The 25,247-nt window shown below is 40.8% G+C and overlaps 1 protein-coding gene across 10 annotated transcripts in view; it reads left to right on the top strand.

The window, feature by feature from the left end:
- Positions 1 to 25,247, top strand: part of adgrb3 (adhesion G protein-coupled receptor B3) — a 116,400-nt gene that overhangs the window by 62,250 nt on the left and 28,903 nt on the right. For 7 of the 10 annotated variants that reach the window (XM_040001491.1, XM_040001489.1, XM_040001490.1 and 4 more), the window contains 10 exons: positions 88 to 252; positions 835 to 936; positions 7,113 to 7,219; positions 8,255 to 8,452; positions 10,267 to 10,335; positions 12,803 to 12,911; positions 17,102 to 17,248; positions 18,299 to 18,374; positions 21,255 to 21,357; positions 21,889 to 21,932. In XM_040001491.1, coding sequence (XP_039857425.1) covers positions 88 to 252; positions 835 to 936; positions 7,113 to 7,219; positions 8,255 to 8,452; positions 10,267 to 10,335; positions 12,803 to 12,911; positions 17,102 to 17,248; positions 18,299 to 18,374; positions 21,255 to 21,357; positions 21,889 to 21,932 — 1,120 coding nt within the window. The remainder of the gene's footprint in view (positions 1 to 87; positions 253 to 834; positions 937 to 7,112; positions 7,220 to 8,254; positions 8,453 to 10,266; positions 10,336 to 12,802; positions 12,912 to 17,101; positions 17,249 to 18,298; positions 18,375 to 21,254; positions 21,358 to 21,888; positions 21,933 to 25,247) is intronic. The other 3 variants (XM_040001488.1, XM_040001485.1, XM_040001486.1) reach the window with 2 other exon arrangements.

The following is a 25,247-nucleotide window of genomic DNA, read 5'->3' as shown; positions in this document are numbered from 1 at the left end:
TTAGTTGATCTTCTGCTGTTTTTTTTTTTAAGTAGTTGTTGTATTTGTAATAGTGTCGGTTTCTAACTAGAAATGATTCCATTTTAGCTAATGGCCAGTGGAATCCTTGGGGTCCGTGGAGTGGCTGCTCAAAGTCTTGCGACGGTGGATGGCAGAGGCGTGCTCGGGTGTGTCAGGGGGCAGCGGTGACTGGGCAACAGTGTGATGGGAGCGGAGAAGAAGTCAGAAAGTGCAGTGACCAGCGGTGTCCAGGTGAGTCAGAGCATAATAAGACTTAAGTCTGAGTGGCCACAGAGAAGCTGAACGAAAGTGAGGAGATAATTATCTCTGTGCACTGACTGACATGTCTTGTTATAAGAGATCAGTTAAAACTGAGTCTGAAGAGGGGGTGCAGATTAGCAGAGGTGGATGACTGAAATAAATGAAGAAATTGAAATCATGGTGACGGACATACCGAGAAATTGAAGTATCATCAAAGCTTAAAGTACGGTTTTCAAAATAATCTCCTTTGAAGTAGAGTCTTAAACATGAAGTCACGTAATACTTCTATTCTCTGAAGTAAAGGAAGCAGTGTTCCACAAAAACATTAAAAACGTTTTTTCCATTATTATAATTAAGAAGTACCTTCCCTCATAAAGACTGAGGCATGTGAAGAGGGTAAATTTTATTCTAATCCATAAATGCATTCTCAGACTCTCTGAAACTATACAGCTTTGATCTCCTATATTTCCATACCTCTTAATATGCAGCATGAAGAAATTGTTGCATCATATTGGAAAGACTAAAAAGCTTTTAGCATTGATGTAGTAATGTTTGTATCACTTTGCACTCCAGCACCTTATGAAATTTGTCCTGAGGACTATGCAGTGTCAATGGTGTGGAGACGAACCCCTTCAGGAGAACTCGCCTTCAATAGATGTCCCCCTAATGCCACAGGTGAGGACAGAAGCTACATCATATATTTGTGTATTTTCTTTTTTTAAAATATGAGACTTAGTGGTGTTGCTTTATAGCAACAATGTTCCTGGTTTGAACCGCTTGTGGAGTTTGCACGGTCTCCTTTGGCTCTGTGTACCCTGACTTCTACTCACAGTCCAAAGACATGCATGTTAGGTGAGCTGGTGTTTCTAAATTGGCTGTAGGTGTGAATGAGAGAGTGTGTGGTTGTCTGAGTTTGCATTGGCCTGTTCAGGGCATGCTTCTCGCTTAAAGTTAGCCAAGTAAGGCTCCCCTGGATAAGTGGTTAAGAAAATGGATGGATGTAGTAAATGGTGAAAATAAAAGCCGAGTTGCCTCAGGTCTTCTTTCAGTTTGACACTGAACATTTCATTGTTGGCAGCAGTTCCAACACTAGTAAACAAGCTTTAATCTGTGATGTTAGATCTCCTTTTTGATTTCACAGGGAAAATATTGTGGGATTTATAGAATTTAGGTTCATTTTGTGATGATATTGCCACCCACCTCGGCATGGTCAGGAAGTCAAACGCACGGCAAGCTCGGGTTGCCTGGAGCAATGTGCATTGATTTGACTTGCAAACAAGTGGCAATGCAAATTCACGCAAGCGAACTAATGAAAAAATAATTATTAAACTGTAAGCACTACTGGCAAATGAATGGAACTTGTCTGCAGAGACACAACCCTTGATTTATTTATTTTTTGCACTCAAATTTTCTGGAAACTTAAGATAGCAATCCTGCATGACAAAAAGGTGCAAAAAGACAGACTAATTTACAAATTTTATATTGTACAAATAAGCATTTTACTAAAAAAAAAAAAAAGAATACACTGCAATGAAGCTTCTGCTGTAATCACTTTGAATGACATTTTGTAATTAGATTTTCATTTTATTATCACTAGTTTAATTGTCCTTATAGAATGAAGCTTTATTGGTAAGTGTACTCATCTTGTTAAAATCCTATTACTTATCCTCATTCCCCCAAGGGAAAAAAACATATTGGATTCCATCCAATTCAAAATAACAAGACAAGACTTTTCATACATGTATCAGCACAATTTTGCCACTTCATAAGGTGCAATGCTTGCTGGTCCTAAATGTCGAAGTTCGCCTGCACACTCTCCGGATAGTTGATAAAAGCTCTTCATTCCATTTCCACATGCGGTGATGTAATTTATGACTGCAACGTCAATACACTGCCTGTGCACTGGATGGGGGAAAAAACGTGATTCTGAGGGCATTGTTAAAGAAAAGCACACTGATGTCTGTTTTCAGACAATAAGCAGAGGCTTTAATGCGTGCATGGAGAGGAGAGCATTTGAACGGCGAATTGAAGTTCTGTAACAGATTGAGACTAACTCTGAGCTATTGAAAAGAAGAAAAAGGAGGGGGGAAGCTGGGAGAGGATAAAAAAGGGATGCGGCCTCTGATAAATCTGCTGTGATACAGGTTACCTTTGCTCTTGCTGAAGGTCAGTTTGCTAACAGCAGACAGACATTGGCGCAGTGGAGGGCTGTCGTATGTAGAAAGTTGCATGTGGGTTTGACACAGTAAGCTGTTGCAAAATGCAAAACAGTCTGGCGTTCCTAAAATTACATTTCGTCCCCGACCATAAAATGGCTAACTTGCAAACTAGATGTAGTAGCAAACACACTGTCATTCACAGATGGCTCACCTGCGGCAAAGTTACGCAGAGTAAGATTTAGTAGCATGACATTAGCTTTCCGGCTTGACATTAGTTTTATGGCTAATAACTGTTTGGCACCACTAAGCTATTTCCAGCTTGCGGTGAGGGATTGTGTGTATGTGTGTGTGTGTGTTTATTTGTGTGATGTTGGAAATGCGACACCTTTGCTGACCTTTACTAAGAATTTCATTTACACCAAGCGTTGTCTTTATGTGCTAAGTTCGGGTCAGACAAGGCGAGGCTCTTTATTCTGCTTTAATGAGCTTTCTTATATTCACGTGAGCTGCGACACAGAAGATTAATTCAGACCACGTGTTATTTTCTTACATGCAGCTAATTTGGATGCAGTTTCAGATGTGAGCACGCTGTCGCTGCTGCCTGTACTAGGTCAGCACTCTGGGCTGAGTTCTTTGTGACTGCCAGTGTTGGTGGACTTCAAGTTCAAGTCTTCAAGTTCAAGATGTGCTATTGGTACCGTATGTGCAGTACATCTTGAACCCAAAGTGATGTTATCAGGGATGCTATTTCACTTTGCCAAAGAACTGGGTTATATTATAACAGTGTCATAATAAAAAAGTAAAAATCCAGCTAGCAGACATATTTCATGTTTAAGTATAGTGCATCCTCCCTGTCAAAGCTGGCACAGAGGACTGGGAAAAAGATGGTGATAGACAATAGGTCAGGGCAGGTCAAGTTTATCTCTAAAGCCATTAATCACAGTTCTAGAGTCAGCAGGTTTCGGGGAGCATACATTAAGAAACCACAAATGAAAACAACTCTTCAAAACCTTTGCCCTGGAATTAGATCAAGGTCAGACTCAAACCTTTAGTGAATTTCCTCACTGATAGTCTCATCCTTCCCGGACAGCCTGATATGAAATGGCAGAGGTAAACAAAGATGAAATATTGATCAGAGAAGGTAACTGAAATGTCTGAAGTGGGCAACACGAATGCAGTGTGACGGCACGGGTGAAACATCCGAATGTGTTAGGGGGCTTCAGCACCTACTCACCCATAGCGCCTGTCGTCATCAAGGTCATCACAGAAAGAGCGCTGGGTGCAGGGGCGTCCGCACCGACTTGGTCATCGGCGATGACAACTGCCACCGGAGGCAAGAATGGGGGGAAAAGCGAGACACGTATGGCACATGAATTTGTTCGCAGTGTAGCAGCCAAGCAAAAAATGTCCCCAAACTGGTAAACATGCGAGCTACATTTACATCTACTTTTAGATGCAGAGTGTGCTGAAGCAAAATGAAAACTGTAAGATTTTGAGCTTCCATTGCCCATTTATCATAGTCTGGTCCTTCATTAAATAAAGGTGTATGGTTTAATTTGTTTCAGAACAAAAGCAATTTAACAATTAGGCACAACAACAAGGTATTATTAATGACACAAGATCAGCTACAGCATTAAAGCCATCTGCCAAATATTGTATAGGTCCACCTCGTGCTAGAAAAACAGCTCTGACCCAGTGACGTTTGCACACAGAACCCTGGAAGCATCATTTAGTGCACGTGATACCGGCAGTAGATCTTTTGAGTACCATGGGTTACTTATTAGGCTTGTTTAGGCTTGTTCCCAAGCATATTCAGGGCGAGTGGGAGGCCGGGCCAGTGCCTTGGGCTCTTTGTTGTGAGCAGATTTTGCAGTACAGCGTTGAGCATTGTCCTGCCGAGGAAGGCAGCTGATGCCGGGGAGTGCCGTTGCCACGGGGGTGTGTGCTTGGCCTGAAACAACGTTTAGATAGGTTGTAGCGTCAAAGGAACACCCACATGAATGCCAGGACCCTAAGTTTCCAAGCAAAACATTGCATTTGTATGAATGGATCGGCGTTATTTGCTAAACCTGCCAGTGGCTGCTCGGTGCAATAAATCCTTTGAGTTTGATTTATATGCCGTTTCTATTCCCGCTAAGACCTGAAGGTACTAGTTACTTTGGCGGAAGATGTTTTGCATTCAAAAGTTCATGTACTGTTATTTATGTGCCCGTGTAATGAGAGCCCCAAATCTCAATTATCAATTAAAGTTCAAGTCATCCAACTGAAAGTGGGAGCAATTAAAGCAGCAACACCACAGGCTATTAAACAAACTCTTCACAGGTTAATGCAGAGAAAATTATCCAGCCGTCTCCAGCAAATAAATTAGACACCACCCTTCACTGGGGAAGGTATTCATTTTTTTATTTGTTAGTTCTACCTTTTCATAATATTAATGGCAGCCATTTCAATCCAAGGCGTTTTACTTGTCATATATTCCAGAAAGATTTTTTTTAAAGAATGTAAGGGATTTTTTTGTTCTTTTTCACCACCGGATGGTAACCAGAGAAATGTTGTTCAAAGCCTCTTTTTAACATTGTCTCGTTTCCAACTCCTCAGCTGGTAAACACTGTTTTAGTATTCCGTCTCGGTGAGGATCACTTGAATAAAAATTCTCTTTTAATGGCACCCAAGTCGAGAGCGCTGTCAAACCAGACAGCGACAGGTCAGCGCCTCAGTGGAGTGCAGCCTTGGTTTTGATCAAGCACATCTCCACTGACCTATATTTCATACTCAACTTACTCCACGTACATCACTGATGATGCAAGGACAGATGACAGATTGGGGCAGAATTACAGCGAAGGCCTCGAGTTTGTGTCTCTAACCCTATTTGATCCCACTAGCAACCCGTCTCAAAGCCAAGGCAGATTGATATCTAATTATATATCTGTACAATATAAACCTCATTTAAAAATAGATCAGTTTGGGAGAAATTCAGTTCACAAAACTGGCAAAAGAAAGACTTACAAATAAATCAGTGTCTATCTCTCAACACTGACCATTCATTAAGCTTCTTTTACTCTTGTTTTGCTGTTTGCATATGGTGGCTTCAGGAGTGCATCTTTCCTGAGCAAGTAAGGTGTGCTTATGGACATATTTATATAAAGTGCAAGTCTGCTATTAGGTTTTATTTTTGCACACTTATAAACCACAATCGAGAGCTCCCCTTTTTCAAACTTAAAATTAGGTTATTTAAATAAAAGATGAGCTCCAGTGCAGGGATTTTACATTAAAATGATTTTGGCCTTGGGCAATTTGTGTCTTTGAGGACTGCTGAAGTCACATTAAAATTGCAACATCATACAGTATATTAATAATATAAACACAGGCTACCGGTGACCAAAACATTGCCTCTCTTGCTGTTTAACTCCTGCTTCGTGTCTATACGTGGACAAAATTCACATCACTGAGCAACCTTAATGCTTATCAATTTCAAGCAGTTCTTGAATTTGACCTCTTCTTATTGCTCTGTGCCTTTTTGGCAATTCCCACTCAAAGAACCCAACCTTTCTCAGCTTACAGTGACCTTTTGGAATGTCAGAGCCAAAACACTGAAGTGAATGTCTAATTTCTAGGTCTCAAACCATCATAAAACAGACTTTTTGATAAAAATTCAGAGCGAGCATTCTTTTGATTGCTGGCATCCTTAACAGTAGATAGAGTAGTAGAGATTGTGAAGCAAAACTCTAAACCACCCAGGTGAAACCAGCTTTGAGGGACACAGAGGTTCAGCCCAGTGTAAAGCACTGGGCCTCTCCTGCTGCCCCCTGGGTTGTCTCATGGTGATGCATGGTTGCTCCCGGCACACAGCGAGCGTGCACTCTCGGCTTCAGTGGATATCACCAAGTAGTAGCTGTGGAGAAGGTGGGCGTGTGGGGGGGGGGTGTGTTTGTGATTTCTCTTTGTCTGTGTGTGTTAGTGTGCGAAAGTCAGAGAGAGAGCACGGAGGAGAACAAGAGATAGTGAAGGTTTTATGTGAAGCCCGGACGCCAGGGGAAATGTTTTGTGCTGTGGGAGTTTTCCTCAGGATGTCAAGCACCTGTTTTGGAGCGGTGGGGTGATGTGTGAAGTGCACTCCACCAGGTCGACAGCTGGGAAGGTGTGATGTTGGACCCCTATGTAGGATGTGCGTGGCCGTGTGGGTGGATATTGGGTAGTTCTGCTATTTCAGGATTACTGTTTAAATGCCTGACAGCTATCACAGCTGAGTTGCTGCATGTTTGAATAAGCGACTGCAAGTTGTATTAGCCGGGCACACAGAGCATATATTAAAAGGCATGGGACTGTGTCGTTTGGCATAATATTAAACCATTTCTCTTCAAATACTGTAATACTTTCCTTCCATAAACCTTTCTTTATCGCCTTCTCTAACGAGCGGGTTACATCAAATTTTGATGGTGAATGACGGACAAAGAGGAAAAGATAAGACTCTCATTAAAAGTATTAATATTATTCTCTTTCCTTTTTGTCTCTCTCCCCTCCTCTCATATCCAACTAATCCCACTCTACCCCTTCAATCTGCCTTTCTTTGCCCCACCATTGGTCTTAACTCCACCTACCCCCCCCCACCTCTTCTGCGCCTGCTCATCTTCTCATCCCTCCCTCGCCAATCCTCCTCTCCAAATCTGTCGCTGTCTCCTTCCTCCTCTACAGGCACCACTAGTCGACGCTGCTCTTTGGATCACCGCGGTATGGCCTTCTGGGAGCAGCCCAGCTATGCTCGATGCATAACAAATGAATTCAGATACTTGCAGCAATCAGTAGGTGCAAAGTCAGCTCCCTCTCACAGCCTCTGTTTCCAATGCACCATAAATTACCTCCCCAGTGTCCCCCTCCCAATTCTCATCACAATGTAGCCAAAAAGATTAACCACTTCCAATAGAGGAGCAAATTTAAGCACACATTTTTTTCCTTTTTTCCCCTCCCTGATGTCCTTCAGCTGCTGAATTTAGAGTTCCAGGCATGTTCTCGTCTGTGTTTCTAAATAAATTACAATATTGATGATATCGCGGTTACAATATATGTTGCTCCTCGGTTACTCGTCACTTGCGCTTTGCTATGTTTTTGTAAATAGGATCCACCGCAACAACTTGCAATATTTTGTTCATTTAAAATAAGACTTGCAGCATGAAGAAAAAAGCAAATAAGTAAATAAATAAATAACAGTTAGGGAAACTCAGTGAAACGGTATTTTCAGTTTAATAGAATCATATCTTTCCCTCAAGAGAACCTTTTGTGAATTCTCTCTTTTTTTTCTTTTGTCGTCTGATGAGACTTTTTAATCACACAAAAAGCAGTTTTCATTGAAGCCCGAGTGCATTTTATTGCACCATTTTGAGTACTTTTTGCTTTAGTAGGTTTGCCTTCAGCCTGAAAACACAGAAGCGCTTCCACTAGAATAGGTAATTTTGGTAACCCTCCATCACTGTTAAAAATAAAATAATTCAGAAGAGCTGAGATAGCACATATAGCGCTGCACCTGTGAACGTGTATTTATGGACGTAAACCCTGTGCAATGATGTGAGATGTCATTTCACTCTGCAATTTCTGCCTAAATGTGTGTCTTCTGCTCCAGTTAACTCTTTTATTCGTATTGGCTCATTTCAAAACATCCGCGAGGCAGAATACATTTCAGGCCTGGCGTAGATATAAGTGTCACATAAAGGGCCTTAGAGAGTAGAGTCTTTCTTCCTGATTTTTTGCACCCCATTTAATCTAAATGTGTAGCTTAGCGTGTATCTTGCGAACTCAACAGAGGACACCGATGCCCCAAGTTCTGTCCTCTCCTGTTTTTGGAGGTTCAGGGGCACCTTGCCAAGGGCCAGAGAATGCTGGCGGGGGATGGGATGTCCCAGGTCACAAAAAACCTGCTGGATCTCACCCAGAGGAGGAACTTCTACGCTGGTGACCTCCTGTCTTCAGTAGAGATCCTTCGCAATGTGACAGAGACCTTCAAGAGAGCCAGCTATGAGCCGTCATCCGATGACGTGCAAGTAAGTGGACGCTGGCTTCATTTGAACATGTGGACATGAATCTTTGTGAAGTATGCAAGGAAATACCATGCCGTTACCTAGGTAACATAAATGTTTTATCATTTTGGGTACCAGAGCTATAATGTGTAATGTGAGAAAAATGAATTCTATTGTGTGTGAAATAGCACAAACACCCAGGGCTCTATTGTATCAGGAGATCTACTCCACATCCTAAGCTGTTTCATCTCATCATGTTGGGCTTGACTGCAGTCTTGATCCTCTTTATGTCAATAGGATGATGGAGATTATAGCAAAAGCCCCACCTCCATCACCAATAAGACAATTTATGCTCCCAGGGCTGTGCCAATTTCAAAGCCACCCTTCACAGGCCTCTTTATTCTGTCCAGCATGCATACATGTTAGGTTTTTTTTATATATATATGTGGTTGTTTTGCTGCGTGTGCATGTGTGAATGGTTGTGCTATATATGTGTGCTATTTTTTTTTTGCTAATTGAGAATAAAATAATTGTTATTATGTGATGCCAAAAGCATACTGTAACAGCATACTACTGTAGTTTATTTGTGAGGTTTCAGGTTTTGTCTGTGTTTGTTACTTCTGGATAAAGTCATGAGTAACAGCTCCAGGAAATTAGAAAAATGCGAGACTTGTCCATCAGCTCTTTGCTGTATAGAAATAGGAATAATTTCTCCTTTATTAGCAGGAAAATTCAGTTATTTAAATACCAGGCACACAGTTCTCTGCTTACTGATAAGCTCGGTCAGATATTAAATCTGAAATATAGCCGTAACTCAAAGCACATAAAGAAAAGCAAAAACAAACAAGCTGTCCTACTTAGGTGATTACAAAACTCTGATCTAATTCAATTAAAAAAAGAAAACTTCAACTCAATTAATCATGCACCTCCGAAGCATGGTGATATTTGGACTACAAACTGTCACAGATGCTCTTTTCTTTAGTTTTCTGTTGGTTTAGTCCACTTTTATCAACAGTTTCCTCTTGATGTAAGGTGCATGGTCCTTTTAATATTGTGCAAAACCCCAAATGTTTTGTCCATGGATGGGATACCAAGATGCCATTCAGCCGTTTTCCTACCGTAGAAAACCTATGAAATGAGGAAAATGTCCTATCTCTGGTTATTAGGAGCGTGTGTGGGCAGACAGGAGAGCAGTCAGCCAGCCCAACCCCTCCGTGTGTCTCTGCGCTAATGCAGTGTTAAAGTGGGCACATTACCACCAGAGGGAGCATAAGCATTCAAGTAGAAAACAAGATAGCCTGTGTCAAGAGAGAGAGCCACTCCCTCAGGCATATTGTAGACCAAACGAAATAACAAGGCTAAAGATCAGACAGGGGTCCTATTACGACTGCAGGCATGCACCCCAAGCAGTCCCGCTCTCCACTGCTGAAGAAGACAATCCACACAGCTGCTCAAACATTCCCTTTCATCTTTTTTTTTTTCTGATTGCAGCTTGTGCTTTTCTCCTGTAGCATTAAGTGTTTGCTGCAAGCTGCAGGAGGTCCAAGGTGTGTTTCTGTCAGAGCTCAAGCACAAATTCCATCATTTCTCCTATCGTTTACCATCACGGTTTCAGTGGCAGATTTCCTGGTGCTATTGAGCCCTGCGGGAGAAAATCATTATGCCCCTACAGAAATCTCTTATTTTTCGCTATCGTAAATGTTAGTATATTATCCATAACAGTAGGTTTTTGGAGTGCATGGTGTTTATGTCATGATTTGAGAAAAGCGTCTAGCTGCAGTGCCTGTTATGCTGGTGTGTGGGAGTGTTATGCATTTTCCCTTTCATCATCTCCACAGAACTTCTTTCAAATCATCAGCAACCTCCTGGAGGAGGAAAATAAGGAGAAATGGGAAGATGCGCAAAAGGTAAGCATGTGTCAGTACACCTAGTAAATAATTCAGGTTGCTGCATGAACACTGTTTGCCTCAAAATTCGACTCAAAGCTTGTTTGCAGTTACTCCATCTGAATAGCACAGATTAAGGCAAGTCAGGTGGATTTAGGATTATGTTACACTTACACATATGGTAGTGAGGTAATTTAGCAGGTGTGACATCTGGCCTCATTTAGAAAAAAAACTAGTTCCTCCGAGCTCCACTTGGTGGCAGCAGCACCGCCATAGACATTGTCCAACCATCAACACTGCAGGACTCATTCCTTCTGCATTGTTTCACCCAGCTGATGCCGATGAAAGCAACCAGTGTGATTAGGACCTTACTCAGGTCAGTTCTACCATAAAAAAATGAACATTTCAGCAGCTGAGACTCCAATCCTTAGTCTCCCCTCTTGATATTTATCATATAGTAAAGGTGGATGCTGAAAAATTGTTTCAATATCCTTTAGAAATTGAGAAGCAACATACTGCAACACAGCGGCAATGTTGTGTATGTCAAAATTTAAGTGCCGAAAAGTACCCATTCACAAGACTTGTTTATTCACGAAGATTGGATTCTAGCATCGTCCTGGTTTAGACACATCTCTCAGTTTGAGAGGTGGCAGGTCTTGTTTTCAAAACCGCCACTGGTGTCTGAGACAGCCTGAACCCTGAAATCAAACACATCCAGACTCTGACAGAGATGCCATCTGTGATGACTGCGAGTCTGCAAAGGGCATCTGCTCTGTTGTCACCTTCACAGGTAAATTGGGTGTCACCTGCACTGACACATGAGTGAGGTGATGCCTTAAAATTACTTTTTTGTCTTACTTTCTCCACACCTGACTTCAGCTGATGCTATAAGGGGACACAGGCAGTTCAAATATTGCTCAGAGTGCCAGTCCTGGCTGTCTACACAAGGAGTAATTAGGTGTTTACTTACTGGAGCTTTAATTTGGCAGGGCCCCTAAAGGGATGATGTCGGTGAGAGAAGCTCACAAACTAGCAATTTCATCAGCGAGTATGCGTAAGAGATAAGGACAGACAGATCCGAGGAAGTATAGATAAATAAATATAATAAATATATTGTCTCCATGATTTAACACCCAGAAGAAATGTGCGACACTGTTAAATATTCCCGCAGTTATTAATGTGCATGTCTGAGATGTGCTGCTTTAGTTACATCATTATAAAAAGTGAACATGGCCAAGCTGCATCGCCTTACACAGTTTTTCTCACTTGTTGGGTTTCTTGCATTAATGAGTGTTCTCGGCTCAGCTTCCACAGCACCCACACACCAAAAACACGTACATGAAACACCTCACTATTGGGCTTAACTGGCTGTAAAGTTGGCTTTTTGCACTGATCACTATATATTCACCTCCTGCCTCTGTTACCATGGCAAGGAAAGGAACAGCTCTGTCTGCAGAACCTCTGCTGCAGCCATTTCCCTGCGCTGCCTTCACGTCTCGCGGTTGCCATGGAGACCAGCAGAATGAGCATTACTGCACTCTGCGTCAGACATGCCGGAAGGGGCGACATGATGTGCTTTTCTCCCCCACTATGGCTTTCACTCTGCTGTGTCAGAGGCTCTCGACTTCAGCACCGCTGATCCGTTATCCCGGCTTAGCCGCGGCACATGAAGAGGCATGTGCAGACACACACAAGGTGCTACAGAGGAGGGAAATACCTGCCTCAGGTGTTTGTTGAATATCAACTCAGAGTGAGGTGCTAATTGCTAAATGCCACTCAAAGGCCTCTCTAATTGCCTGACATCACCACTGTGCGCTTACACACTTATTTACGCCCCACGATTACATGAGTCTTATGCAGAACTGAAAAATGGTATTGCAGTACAGCACGATATATCCCATTCAAAGACTATGATTAGATGTGAGACATCGCCAGTAGATGGGCAGGCAGGACAGTAATCCAATCTTTTGAAGGTCAATTATTGGATTAACGTGCCTTTGATTTATTTGGGGAAAAGAGCTGAGTGGACCAGCAGTGTTACCGCTTGTGCTACAGAGCTGTCCATGGTTCTGAATTCATGCCCCTTCACTCTTATGTGAGTGCCGATGTCCATGGAGCAACACGTGAACTGAGGCAATCACCCTTGACTTGGCAGTGCTTTTCCAGAAACAGGCCAGCCACCAAATGTGCTGGCACAGCTGGTGGTTACAGCTCTGATGCTGATGTTATTTGAATGGTTCAAATAGGGCTACAACTAATTTATATATATATATATTTTTTATATATATGTATATATATATATATATATATATATATATATATATATATATATATTTATATATATATATATGACTGGTTAATCATTTTCTTTTTTAGCAAGTTTAAAGATTTTATCTTTCATACAAAAATAAGTACAGAGCACCACATTTTAATCACTGGAGAACTATTTAAATTAAAACTGTCCCCTTGTCTTTATTATCTTGTCCAGATCTACCCCGGAGCAGTGGAGCTCATGCAGGTCATAGAAGATTTCATCCACATTGTTGGACTGGGCATGAAGGATTTCCACAATGCCTATTTGATGACTGGAAACTTAGGTAAGAATCGACCCACTTTGCCTTCGGGCCCACAGCCGCTGAGATCGTTTTACCATTTGTTTTGGCTTGATATGGACACATAATCCCTGTGCTCCTCTGACTCCTTGTGTCAATTTCCCCACCATCATTAATTTAGGATAAATGCTGGGCAGTTGGGGTGGGGGAGTAAAATTACTGCAAATCAATAATGTTGATTAAAAGTGATCTTGCGGTCTTAATGTGCTAAATTCCAATGAAAACATTTAACATTCAATCCAATATCAGTAGCTTACAGCACGGGAAAACCTGCAAGAGTAGTGCCTTCACTAGAATAAATACAGACAATACTTCAAAATAACAACCACGGGTACACATTTTATTGATGCTCAAGTACATTTTAAAACACTGGGGATTTTATAACGTAGTTCAGTAAGAGCAGCACTGCTTTCTTGATATTATAAAGCCTCTCACTAATTACAGACTCTATGTATAGGTTCAAAGTTTTTTGGTCAATAATCACATCAAATATTTATGTTATTCTGAAGATGAAATGGTTCTGTTTGACGCTGCACTGAACTGTAGTTCTGTGAGTAAGACTTGATTAGCAGAACATACCCTTTAGCGTGTTTTGCAGTTGTACAGCCGCATGAAAAAAATTAATTAAAAATAAATAAATAAAAGATTGCTTGTCAGTTCCTTGTGAGATTAGCAGTCATGGAAAAAATACAGTAGGAGGGTCTGATAAAAGGCTGTAAAATTGGAAGTGAAATTACAAGTTTTCTTTGCAGCTGTAATGAGCTTTTCTGCAACGCTGATTTTTGTCGAGATTATGACTCGAAAAACAAAACAAAAAAACCAAAGTGCTGCTGTGGGTTCTTTTAGCTTCGGTCGCGCAGCCTCTCGGATGATCTGAGGTCTCTGTGGCATTTCATTTTTTACTCAGCCACAAATGGTGTCTTACTGGAATGGAAGAGTAGACCGGTGGTCTTCATTTATTCATGCAAGTGAATGTGAGTGTGCACAGCTGTGCCGTTAGGCCATTCCTCTTAAGAGGAACAGAGATGTTTCATCCTTGTATTCTTTACAATAGCTAACATTCAGCTCACTTCGAGCACACTTGCTCTCTGTGTTTCTTTATGGTATGTGAGTTCCATAATGATGAATCGGTAGTCTCCAAGAATAGCATACCAAACATGGTTCAATGAATGCACACATCAAAGTACCATTATGAAACACTGTGAGAGTCAAATTAACTAATGGATTTAGACTTGGAAATAAGGTTTGAATGCATTTCACATTGCCAATCATTAATGACTTCTTTCACAGATGTGAGAATATTTCTGTGCTGTTCTCCTACTTTATACTTTATACTTATTTCAATTTGTCTTAATGGCCGTCATCCAAACTCATTGCCAGTGCCTTCTCCTTCTGCTCAAAAAAGCATTAACACATGACCCCTGCTTTACACACAAAATGGAATCTGCTCTGTGAAACTGACTCTAAATTGACGGTTAAGTGTTTTATCCACATTCATACAAGTTCCTTGAGCAGTTTAATGCATTTCATAGCTGGGCTTGAATTTAAACTATTTGACTCTTATTACATTAGTCAGCTGTATCACTGTCCTGGCCTCCACTCAAACCTGCTGGACTGTGGACTAAACCGTGTCCATCTGTCAGATGTGATATGACAGGAAATATTTTTGGTAAGCGTGGAGCAATGATGCAACTCACCGCTGTTTCTCAGTCCAAGAAAGCACTGAGTGGCATAATCAGGGCACCAGATTCAAAACATTCTGAAGTTTTTCTCCCACATGTCCATAGAATGAAGATATATTGATTTCATGCAACAAGAAATGCAAGAAACTGAAATAATGGAATAATTCCAACACGGTCAACAACATCTTCTTGCTTATTATCATCCGAGTTATTATATTTTGTTTGGGTTTTTTTTCTTAATTTATGTATATGCACGCTCATTGTAAAAGATGACCTTTATTTTGAAATAACAACAGCGTTACTCGGTGTGAGATCAAAAGGGAAGTAATTAAAAATAAAACTTCTGTTGAGAGGAACTTGATTGTTTTGACTGAAGGAGGAACAGCTACACTAAAAGTGTGCTCACATAAAGTGCAAAGAACACTTGTCGGTAAAAAGCTCATTTGAATAATCACATCATTTTCTGTTAGAAATCTTAAGGAGCATGAGTGAACCTCTTAATAAGAGTATGTGAATGTTGGAAGCATCATTATTATGTAGAGTGCTAAAGCAGCTTTTCTTTTGGAAAAAGTGAGCACAAAGGCTCGGCAGAGAGGGGGGGCATTTGGCTTTTGAGCAATTATTTGGAGATATAACATTAATGAGTTGCCTCTGGCTAGAATCAACTTGACTGGCTGCTGGTGGTGGTAAAATACAGGGGCCTAGCTGGGAGAAATTATTATGCCAGAATGGACTCTCTGATTTAATTTTTTCTTTTTTTTCTAATGTCAAAATTAATTACCGCTCCTATAAAATGTTTTCGCATTTGCCACTGCAGAGCTGTTTTCAAAAAACAATCAAGATATGATTCGATACCACATGATTAATACATGGGACTTTCTAATTATTCCATCCGTGGCCAGTGCACCGGCACAGCCAGCCAATGGCAGTGATTTCAGCTCACACACACAGTGCCTTAGCGGCCACGTGGCCCTTTTTGATTAAAGGAATGGAAAGTTTTGTGGCTCCATCAGTGAAAGCCAAGTGGAGAGCATCTGGCTGAGTAAGATATTGCGGCATCATTTCGTCACTAATTTATGGCAGCCTCTTGACACCTAGATAAATACTGGCTGTCACCACTGTATCGTCCTGTGTCCTCCTACTTTTAGTCAAATAACCTTGATTGGAAAAGGCTGTCCACTGCAGCAACTTGTTCTCCCTCCTTGCAAGCTAACAGTTGGAGGACAAAGTGAAGCTTGGGACATGCAAAAAAAAAAATTAACACAGTCTTGAAGGTGGACTGCATTACGCCCTATTGTCTTTTTTTTTCTGGTTGTCTACTGTGAGGCTGCGTGTCATGGTCGAGAGAATATTTTGACAGTAATAGTGATTAATTTCCACTGCACACACAATAGCTGGAAATGCTCATTAATTTCTTTGCAGGATGTTTATGTTGTCTGACTTCAATGGTTTACTTAACGCTGAACCTCTCATGAACGCATTCAGACGTAATGAGCGATGCAATAAATCCCTCTTATGAAAATGAACCATACAGAATACTCTTAGTGCAATGAATCGCTGTTCAGAGGCGTCGCTGTCCGTAATTACTGCTTTATTTGTGCTGCGTAGCCCCATCAGGCGGATGCAAAGCCCCATTTACCTGCAGAATTACCCAGAACTCTGAGAGACAGTCTTCCCAGCTCCATGTTGTGTTTCACAGTGTGCCCTGTGACTAAAACCACAAACACGAATAAACATGCACGACGACTGCTGCTCCCGACATCTGGTGCTACGAACGGGCCTCTTTGCAAAAACGGCAGGTCTTGTGGTGCTCTGTGATTTCATGCCCGCTGCAGGATCATCCCAAACACCTAGATGCACCTTCACTGTCACTGATTTCACTCACACATGGAGTCTCGCCAGGATTCAAATTGTATTATTGGCACAGTACAATGAACAATAGAGCTTCTGCATCAATGGTAGGATTAGCCTCAGATTCCCCTTGCTGAAGCACTACCTGACTGGGACTGGATGTGATACCAGGTAGAGAACAGTACAGCTTTATCCTCCTCTTGTAATGCTAAGGCCTTTTCTGTTGATCCTGGGTATTTTCCTTGTCACTGCCTTAGTGCACTGACTGGCCTTTTATGGCACCTCAGCAGGGAGGTGCCATAAAAGGAAAGCGTGATTAAGGTGATTACCTTTCTAGTACTTGTCAGGTGCCAGTTGTAGCTTTGGGTTTGTATTTTGCAGCAAATGAATGCGTCAAAAGCCCAGTTGGCCTGGTATGGCTGACAGATGACCTGCATATTTGCATAATAATTCAGTTTCATGTAAAATCTACCTATTAATTTGTGAGAGAATGCAGACTCTGCATGTTGAACTCGAATCAAAGGACTGCCCTTGTGTTTACTTTTGAATGACAGTGGTGCAGACTGCATTGTTATGTTCATAATTTCTAATCTGCAATGTTCAAGCAATGCTAATAATCTGTATTTCCTCGTTTTTCTGTAGTTGCCAGCATCCAGAGGCTTCCAGCAGTGTCTGTGATGACTGACATTAACTTCCCCATGAAGGGTCGTAAAGGCATGGTTGACTGGGCCAGAAACTCTGAAGATAAAGTGGTCATCCCAAAGGGCCTCTTTGTTTCCCAGTCAGCAGGTATGGGACTATATCACCGAGTCATCTGACTGCTAGTCAAATACGTCTTTCTTCAAGAATCAGAGGCACATAAACAGTCTCCACGTGCAAGCTCCATCTGTCTTAGAATATATATTCAGTATATACATACATATATTCTGTCAAGCTTCAGAATTACAACCTGCAGCAACACATCTTAAATGTGCAGGGAAACTGTAGTAGATTTGCAGGATTAATGCTTCATGAATACACAATGATTGATTCACTGGCCACTGTTGAAAATTGGAAAATATATGTTTTCACATCTCAGCAGAAGTGGAATGATTTTAGCTGAGTTGGAGTGTCTGACAAGTTACTAGACTTTCAAGCAGACACATCTGTCTTCTGAAGAATGTTTTTTTCCCTTTAATGTTTATGCTTCACCACTCCTTGTTTAGAAAAAGTGAAATAATGGTACAAGCCTCTGAACAGAGCCAGTTTGCTTGCCTGTGCTTGTTCAGTTGCAAGAGTTTTCCATCAGCTCAGCATTTGTAGCGTCCTCTCAAACAATGCCAGTTGCCACTCTATACTGCAATCCAGAGCCAGGCAATTTGGTTGATTGGTGTAATCAGTCTTATCCGAAATATATCAATGATAGCAAAACAAGGAATTGATTAGGATGCCACGTGCTTGACCCAAACCAATTCTGCAGTGGACTCTGGCACTTCTCTTGCTGGACAAACAAAATCAGGTGTTAGTTAATGTGATTTGTTTGGAAATAAAAGCACACTTTCAGGTTTCATTGGGCATTTATGTAAATGATTGTATATTTAATGAGCTAACACCTAATTTGCATATATAAAATGAACTTTAGAAAACTTGCATATACATAAATACATTTTTTTTTTTAATTCAGAGGCTAATTTATACATCTGTTTGCCCTGCAAAATATGCTTAAAATGTTTGGGTTTTTTTGTGGCTGATGACAGTATTTCTTTACTTAAAAATTTGCAAAGCATCATCATTTGCAGTAGTAATAAAAAAAAGGGAAATCTATCTGACATGACATCAAAGATTCATTTCCTCCTTCAGATATGGAGGGATCGCCTGTCTTCATTTTGGGAACCGTTCTCTACAAGACTCTTGGACTCATGCTACCTTCACCAAAGTAAGGGCAACATTTCTCATTGTCTGCGTTTTCTGGTCTGCTAGCAGGAGGAAATATGAGACAGATTTAATCCTTTGGAAGCTGCACAGGTGTCCATTTTTATTCACAGTAGCAGATCAAGTCTGAAAAACATGCTGTGCCTTTGTCGCTCTACTGTCCCTGAAAGTTCCACTTAATACATTGAATAGAAATCTTATTTTGTCCTTCTTACAAACAAATACTTGCATTTTGCTGCTGTTCTTTTTTTTTTTTTTAGAGCTCTGTGTCACTGTAGCATGCAATATGTAGTTAATTAAGGATGACATTAGTGTCTGGAAAAGCAGTGGGATGTCCCAAACAAACACCTGGTGTCAGACACCAATCAACAAGTCCCTGGCAGCAACGTCCCAAGGACAAACCGGTCATTCCAGCACCGTTCGGGCCAGCTGTCACAGAGAGAGCAGCAGCCCTGTGGGTAAATGCAGAGAGGAGGTTATAATGGGACACTGAATTGTGTCCTCTGCAGACAAACATGAGGATAAGCTGATCAAATGGCAACTCTGAAAAGAGAAATACCAGGCAATGTGGCTTTTAGTGTACTCGTAATTAGAGAGGCATCTATGTGTCATGTGTTTATTACATTTTAAAATAAGTACGGGAAACAGACATATGCAAAAGTCAGATGACATATTTGAATTATTTGCTGCTCATCATTATGGACCTGCTGCATTTTCAGCTCTTCTTTTCTTCGTGTGGATGACAATTTTTCTCCCTGGGGGAAAGTACATACTGATTTTTATCTTCATTTCAAAATATAATATGTTCTGTCAACTATACCAAAGCTGGATATCCCATTGAAACATGACTATGATGCTAGCCTGTAAAAGCATATAACACAAAGCATCTTCAGGTGAGCTTTGTAGACTGTGTTTTCTAGTTTCTTTTCTTTTCTTTTTTCTTTACATAATTACTGCCAAATCATCCTGTATAGCATATCTGATGTCTAATGGGCAGCTCTTGTAGTCCTCCTTTACTGACTTTAATATTCAGCTTAGTATTCAGTGCAAGCAGCATTAGAGAAAATATGCTGCCTGACACTGAAACTTGAATTTGAAGAACTCGCACTCTGAAATGTAGATCATTAGATTAGCAGGCAGAGAGGAGCTTTAAATTCAAAAATATATGCACAATATCTTCCCTAAAACACCAACTCAGGTTTTAATACCAGCGTGGCCCTTAAGCCTCACTGACTCTAAAGTTATACCTAATCCTTTAGTATTAACAGTAATTTTTCAGACATTATAAAAATGCTAGAATCTAGAGCGTTGGAAATGATGATGCATGATGTTATTCCTAATGAGGGATTCACTGTAACTCGTTTGTGTCTGTTTGCGTAGGTATTTGGCTACGCAGGATGAAGGATTATGGCCATGCCACCTACTCAGACGTGTTTGTGTGCAGTCCTCCAAACAACCAACAGCATGTGGCCCAACAGGGGTTACACTATGCGTAGTTTGAATGTTGATTAGTTGAAAAGCGGGCCTGAACAGGAAACTGAGCTTTAGCGGAGCTCACCACACAGAGGGAGAAGCATGAAAAAAAATAATCAAAGATTAAATAACAGCATGGAAAGAGCAGACGCTGGCAGCAGTGGACACTTTCCATTGTTTTCAGCACTGGGGTTCACTTCAGCTCTTTGTATAACTTTGTCTTCTCCTCCGCTGGCTGAAGGAGCAACAGCAGCACAATTGGGAGTAGCAGAGTAGTTGTTCCACATATTTTTGACCTTTGATGGCTTTAAGCAGCTACAACATGGAGATGATGGTCTGCATAGCTATGCGAGGCCCTTCATAGGACCAATGCACAACCATGCCAAGTTCTTGAGTGCACTCAAAAGCTTAATTCAGCATGCTTGAAGCACAGACAGTATGTCCACATTTTGAAGTTCTAGTATTGGCATTTTGGCTGCTTTTTTGGAGCTAGATGTTTCCTTTCATGGATGAAAGGATGGAGTGCTAATTGTCAGTGGTTAGCTATTAGCTGTTAGCTATATCTGAAAGCAAAACAGAAATCTAATAGCACACTAGAATTTCACTCATCAAAACTGAAGCACAGACTTGTAGGATGGTCTGATTAGTGAGAGAATCTATTAAACCTACACAAACAGCTCACACATTCAGTGCAGGGATCCAGTTTAATTATGTCACCCAGTCAGCCCCAGCTACCTGTGTGGGACAGCTGTCAATCAGTGCAGCTACATCCCAAATTCAACTATGGTGGATGAGTTAGAAAAAGAAAAAGAAGAAAAATCACCCCACCCAGCATTGTTAGGAGAGGAGAAACTGATTTGTTTGTTTGTTTTGTTTTTAATAACAGCTTCTAAATATTATTTTTAGTGCTGTAAAATTAGACAGAGACTCCCTTTTAGATCCATACTCCAGTGGCACTTAGGGGAAATGCAGTTTCTGCACATCAGTGTCTTCATTTTTCTGCTCTGGGGGTTGCCCCTCTGTGTAAATTCATGCACTGTGCTAACACAGCTAAACTTAAAAATAAGCCACACTGATGAACAACACTGAAATGTTAATTGACAAGGACATCTAAGAAGCATTTAGTAAAAAGATCACAACACATATGTGTAAATATGGCTACCTATGCACAAACATAGTTACACATACAGCAATTATTATCATCCATGTTTGTAAAAAGATTTATTATAAATTATTATAATTCTTTTGGTTTTTTGACTTGATCTTCTCCCGGTGAATGCGATATTAAGCTCTTTTTTTCCCCGTTTGTTTCACATGCCATGTTTACTGTGAAATTTTGTCTTGACTAAATGCAGAATGACACATTTGAATAATTAATTTTGTAATTTTCTCACATCTCTGTTTGATTCAGGAACCACACAGTTGTGAACTCCAAGGTCATAGCTGTGACTGTGAGACCCGAGCCCAAGGCCACTGAGTCCCACCTGGAGATTGAACTGGCTCACTTGGCAAATGTAAGCACAGTAACTAAAATGTTCATACACAGATGCACAGTAAATACTATATATAGTTTGGATCTATAGTTTATTGACCTTCATGTTCCTTTGTTAACACTACACAAAGAGTTTTTGTTTGCTGGCTGAATGTTCTACAAAGACCACAGCACGTATCATCTCCCATTAGCTGACACACAATGGCGGTTAATTGGCTCGATAATTAATTTGCAAGCACCCGGTGTCGGGAGAGAGCACTACGTTCAGATAATTACAAGGACAATCCCTTTTTATGATCCAGACTTTTTTATTCATCTTTGAGATAAAGTGCATGTAAGTCTGAACGTGTCAGCAAATTTGTGCATGCGTGTGTGTGTCTGTGGTAGTGGAGTCCAAAGCTTTTTTGTGTGATCTATGAAACACGTTTTCAAAAAAGCTAAATAAAAGGACAAACATGCACGTGATTTATAATAATGATGATGGTGGTGATGAAAATAATGATGAGTTATCATCATAATTTACCAAACATTTTGTCGTTTTCCTGCCTTCCAGGGAACAATGAACCCTTACTGTGCGCTGTGGGACAGCACCATAATGTAAGTGGGCATGCACTTTCACTTCTTTTCACTTTTTTTGTTGTTATAGGTATTCATTGTTTTCTGTGTGTGTTTTTTTGGGATAATTTCCATGTTCAAAATCAGGGTGATACATTTTTCTGGGTAAACCATTACAACATTATTGGAACTACAAAGAAACTGCATTAAACCTCATTCAGAGCGGACAACACGGTAGGCCAGTTGTAAGTCATATGAGTTTAATGCTTGGCTGTAAAACTCACACGTGTTGATTTAAACCTGTGTTCATACTGACTTTGAGTCAATGATGGCGAGGTCCTGAAGTTGCAGAGTTCTTGTTTAGTGAATGTCATCATGACTCCATCAAGTTTTCTATCAGAACCCAACATGAATCAAACAAATATGAGTTACTAATACTAATGAGTTAGAAAATAGCCTGTCTCACAGCAGTTGAGACATTTATATCTATACCAGTCCTTTACAAAATAGTTTGAGTGCATACAAAACTAAAAGGCAATTGGCAGCATATATAGGCTTCAGCAGACTTCTTAAAGATATTCATTTTACAGTAAGTGCTGATAAAAGTCACTGCCTAAGGTGTCGTAGCATCAGTCAAAAATACTGCAGAATTATATAACGTATCAGGAGGGAAACTCCCACAAATTATGAGGACACAAAACACAACCGCTTTACCTAAACGAAACACAGCAGCTCATATAGAATGCTTAATTTTATGGTGTAGAAATGTGACACTCCATAAGAATACAACAGATATTACATTTATGTAAAGCCAATGACTTCAGTAACATTACATTTTGCACTTTTGCTTATCTGAATAAGTTGTTTGCTGCTTGATGCATAGTCCTCCAAACTGTGTCTGTGTTTGAGGTTGTTGTGCCATTTGTGTTGATTTGATGTCACCTTCTCTGCAGCAAACGGAACAGTCCCGTGATTTCCCATGTTGGATCATTTCCACTCAAAAGTGGAATTTTTTTCGTACTTTAAAATAAGACTTGTTCACGGTGTCAGTACGTGTTAATTAGCCTCAAAAAGACATCATGAATGATTGTCCCTGAGGTAGTGTAGAAGGCCAGGTAGACTGCCTCACGGCTGGAAAGAAAAGAAGCATCACATAACAGGTGGGGGGCCAGGGCAAAAGAGGTCAGATGGATGGCCTGAGGGCTGGAAATCTGCTGAGCTAAAGAGTTTAGAGGGTGGCTGCAAGGCTAGGGAGAAAAAAAGATGGTTGGAAGAGTTGCCAGGAAACTGAATCTACAGGTTATTATGAAGCTCACAAACAAAAAGGGCAAGGACAGACAGGACGAGCTGAAAACTGTAGAAACCATGCACAAAGGATTATAGGCACTGGGCAGATATTTATGTCAGCTTAAGAGCTTCTGAGTGCTGCACTGATAGAAGACTTTAAACCAAAGAAGGCACTATCTTGCTGTTAGAGGTAGCACTCACAGATGATGGCTCGAAACAAGAAACATCTTCCGGTAGGGCCAGGCAGGTGAGAACAAGAACTGGTGTGTTGCCATGGAGACAAAAAGACCATGAGGACAGACAGAAAGCTGATGACTGGTTTAAAAGAGCAATGGCTGGAGTGAAGAAGCTTCAGTGGGGTGACCTGGAGATCCACAGTATTGTGATTGGTGGGCAGTAGTTTTGATCCAGGACAGGTAGACAACTGGGATGCAAATACTTCTGAAGTGGCAGCAGATTAAATATCAGTGAGTCTTACAGTGGCAGACACCAGTCTTAAGACCTGGAGCAATTGGGGTAGTGCCCAGTAGTCATGGCGCAGAGAAGACAGGCTATTGAATATTTGAGGGATGGACATTTCACTGGGTGTTGGCAGGGGCGGCTGATGGATGGTTGGGGTGGCCGATTGAACAGCTTAGGCGGCTACACAAGCAATTACCCGATGAAGATTTCCAGTGCTGGACATCAAAAAGAAAGAGAGAGAGAGAGAGAACTCTGGTGGCTGTTGGGGCAAATGGCAAGGCAGGATCCAAAGAAAGATTTGCTCCTGGGTGGTTCAATAAAAGTTGATAAACCTAAAAATGAAACAGGGTTGGATACTGCAAACAGCAGGCAAGTCAACTCAAACTGCATGAGGGATTTACAGGCAACAATGTCTGCAATGGATATCATCGAGTGGGCGCAAGCCAGCATTTCACATAATGAAGAAAGAAAACATTTGGTGTACTACAATAAGGTTGTGGTTTTGTCTGCATTTGTCTGCAAGTGTTATAGGAAAAACAAGACTTTTCCTCCTTCTGTCGCATTTCGGCTGCACAGCCATCGTTTGCATCATCCACTTGGGCGATACGTGTGTCTTTTAAGCTCAACAAAAATACCAGAATTATTATAGAAAACTACTCAAGCTTACCTGAAATCAGTGGAAGAGAAATCGTATTTTTTAGAACTTCAACATGGACAGTGGTATTGTTTTTTCTAAAATAAGAATACTAACACTATGGATGGATCATGTTTTGTAGAACTTTTGTTCAGTTTGTTGTTTATTTTTATTTTTTACCTGTAACTGGATGGAAATGTATTTACTAGAAATATGTTTGATTCCAGTTTCACTTAATTGTGTACAGCCTAACAGCAATAGTGGATGAACAGAGCTCTGGCAAAAGCATATAAAAGCTTGTTACTTTCACTGTGAAATAGCATCTGAATTGTGCGCGGTCTGTCCTCTATCACAGTATTTGAGGGCAGCTGGTCTATTTTTGAACAGCAATGATACAACTGGGACAACTCAGCTACATTCTCTCTGTCTGACTTTCACAAACCTAGTGTTAAATATCTGATTTCCTCCCCCTCCATACTACATTAGGTAATTTTAATCATAGCACCACTGAATGACTCCATGGTATGATAATCATTTTTCAAACATTTGGCTCTTTCTATTATCCAATAGGATCCACTCTTAGGACTCATTGAGGGGATGATGTGCCATCTGTCAGCCATGTTGGTTCAAACCAAATGAGAGTGCTCACTTTGACAATTCGCAGAGAGAAAACATTTGCAAGTGGAGAGCTATGGTCCACATGCAGGTTATGTGAACAATGAGCTGGACTTTAACATAAACTACACGATCAAAGTATTTTTAAACAAATGTGCTCAAATCTTTCAGAATAGGCTTTATTTATATAAGACTTACAAATAATGAAATGTTGAAATTGACTATAACTAACTTCCAATGTAATATTAAAGTAGTGACCAGAATATTAAACTGCTTGAAAACACTGAGGGCTCAATTCACATTATTATTATGGAGGCCTATAGGTGAATCTGCTGCAGTTGGCTAGCTTTGAAAACGAC

This window comes from Simochromis diagramma, unplaced genomic scaffold (assembly GCF_900408965.1).
Source record: "Simochromis diagramma unplaced genomic scaffold, fSimDia1.1 OVJJ01000421.1, whole genome shotgun sequence".
Taxonomy (NCBI): Eukaryota; Metazoa; Chordata; class Actinopteri; order Cichliformes; family Cichlidae; genus Simochromis; species Simochromis diagramma.
The sequence above is the reverse complement of the archived record's forward strand: the minus strand, read 5'-3'. Positions and strand labels throughout refer to the sequence as shown.